The following is a 2,122-nucleotide window of genomic DNA, read 5'->3' on the forward strand; positions in this document are numbered from 1 at the left end:
TTTTTTCACAGCATCAAAAAAGCATGAAGCTGCAAAAGAAGTATTTGTGAAAATTCCTCAGGATTCCATAGCAGAAATCTATAATCAGTGGGAGGAACAAGGAATGGAAAGTCCACTTCCTGCTGAAGATGATAATGCTATCAGAGAACATTTGTGCATTAGAGCTTATTTGGTGAGAGCGTAAAGAAAACCACAGATTTGCCTATATTCGTGGTGACTTTGATTCCCACTCAGAGTCTGACCTTTTTTCCAGAAGTGATGGTTGATTGATCTTATCTCCCTTGTGACTGTAGTGCTGACTGATCCACAAGAGGATTGAAATCATGACCTTGTCTTTATTAGCATGATTCTCTGATCAGTGCTAACCGACCACGCTCATCTCACACAGTACAAAGTGTGTGATGTCTGGAATTCATGTTTTCTTAAGATTCTGTGAGTGTCTGTCTCAACTGTTAATATTTCTGTTTTTGGTAATAATTAAGAAAAGCAAGATATTCTACATTTGTTATGACTAAAATAACAGCATACTCATTCAAAATTCATTCAACAAATAATCATGTGATTACAGTAGGCTAGGTAGTATGGCCAAATCTGTGGATAGCATTCTATCCTTGCCCTATAAAAGCTAATAGGCTAATCAAGAAGGCAGACAAAATACATACATCACAGAGTGATAAATGTCAAAATTTGTATATGATCAGGGTGCTGAGATAATAGGAGTAGGTGCCAGAAAACACAATATATATGCCTTGCTGGAGTTTGTCACTTGACAAAACATTTATTCATAATGTTGTTTATCTTTTTTGTGGGTTTTTTTGGTGTGTGTGTATATTTTTTGCACAAAAAATAAGTATTGAACAGTTTTATTTCCTGATGCTGCAAAATTATCTTTAGGAAACAAATCTTAAAGCTTTGTTGAACAATACAAGTGAAAACTTTTATTTCTTTTTTGTTTTTTAATTTTACATTTTAGGAAGCCCATGAAACCTTTAATGAGTGGTTCAAGCATATGAATTCAGCTCCACAAAAACCTACTTCGATACCTCGACCAACTTTTACTGAGACAGTGGCTCAGGAACACAAAGAAAAGAAATATGAAGTAAGTTGAATGTGGATCTGGGATGTGCCTATTACATCTTAAAAATGTTTATCATGTTTTTAAAGAGGTCATTCATTTCTTCAGCAACTATATTCCTATTATAATAAGTGATCTTCCTGTTAATGTTCTGCTTTGGGGAAAAAAAACCCTATTTAGTTACTTTTCTGTAGATAATTAACCAAACATGAAAAATACCTTCAGGTGACATAATACAAAGTTCCTATTTTAGTATTTTATTTACTGCAGTCTGTTGATATTTATTTATGTTTGGCTGACTGAAACATCAACTCTTTTTTGTGTGTGTGTGGCAGGCCGGTATGCAGATCCAAACCCTTGACTTTGGTATTATCAGAAACACCCCAACCCTTTAGAATGATGTTGCATATGTATATTCCTGTTAGTACTTTACAAACACATTATTTATTGGTTTTTCATTATATGTCTGCCTTATATTTTTTTTTTACAGATGGATTATGGTATTTGGAAAGGGCATTTGGATGCCCTAACTGCTGATGTGAAGGAGAAAATGTATAACGTGCTGTTGTTTGTTGATGGAGGCTGGATGGTGGATGTTAGAGAGGTAAACTGTGTGCATTATTTATAGCTAAAAACAAAGAAAAACACTATGTCTTTTTTTTAAATGTTCTTTCTCTGAATAGGGGCATTTACAGATTTTATATAATCTTTGTAGGTATAACATCCCATATTTTAAGCTAAACTGGAAATACTAGAGGAATATTTGATTCTTGAGTAAACTATTATTTCACATTTAATATATTCATGTAGGATACTAAAATCTAATTTATTAAAATTCTGGACCTAAAAATTTAATTATGCATGTATTTGACTCACTTTAGGGATATGAACATAAGTCTAGTAGTGTCAGTAAGACATACATAAAACAATGGATCTCACCTCTGAGTTGTCCATTTATTTTATTTTATGTTTTTCGTTGATGGCTGGCCAGGATGGGGATCTGAACCCTTGAACTTGGTGTTATCAGCTCCATGCTCTAACTGAGTG

The 2,122-nt window shown here is 33.6% G+C and overlaps 1 protein-coding gene across 1 annotated transcript in view; it reads left to right on the plus strand.

The window, feature by feature from the left end:
* The window catches only part of NUP107 (nucleoporin 107kDa), a 63,287-nt gene that overhangs the window by 41,597 nt on the left and 19,568 nt on the right, over positions 1-2,122 (plus strand). Inside the window, exons 23-25 of the mRNA XM_008578789.1 lie at positions 12-172; positions 974-1,099; positions 1,566-1,679. Of these exons, the coding sequence (XP_008577011.1) occupies positions 12-172; positions 974-1,099; positions 1,566-1,679 (401 nt within the window). The remainder of the gene's footprint in view (positions 1-11; positions 173-973; positions 1,100-1,565; positions 1,680-2,122) is intronic.

Source organism: Galeopterus variegatus, unplaced genomic scaffold (genome assembly GCF_000696425.1).
Source record: "Galeopterus variegatus unplaced genomic scaffold, G_variegatus-3.0.2 Scaffold1757, whole genome shotgun sequence".
Classification (NCBI taxonomy): Eukaryota; Metazoa; Chordata; class Mammalia; order Dermoptera; family Cynocephalidae; genus Galeopterus; species Galeopterus variegatus.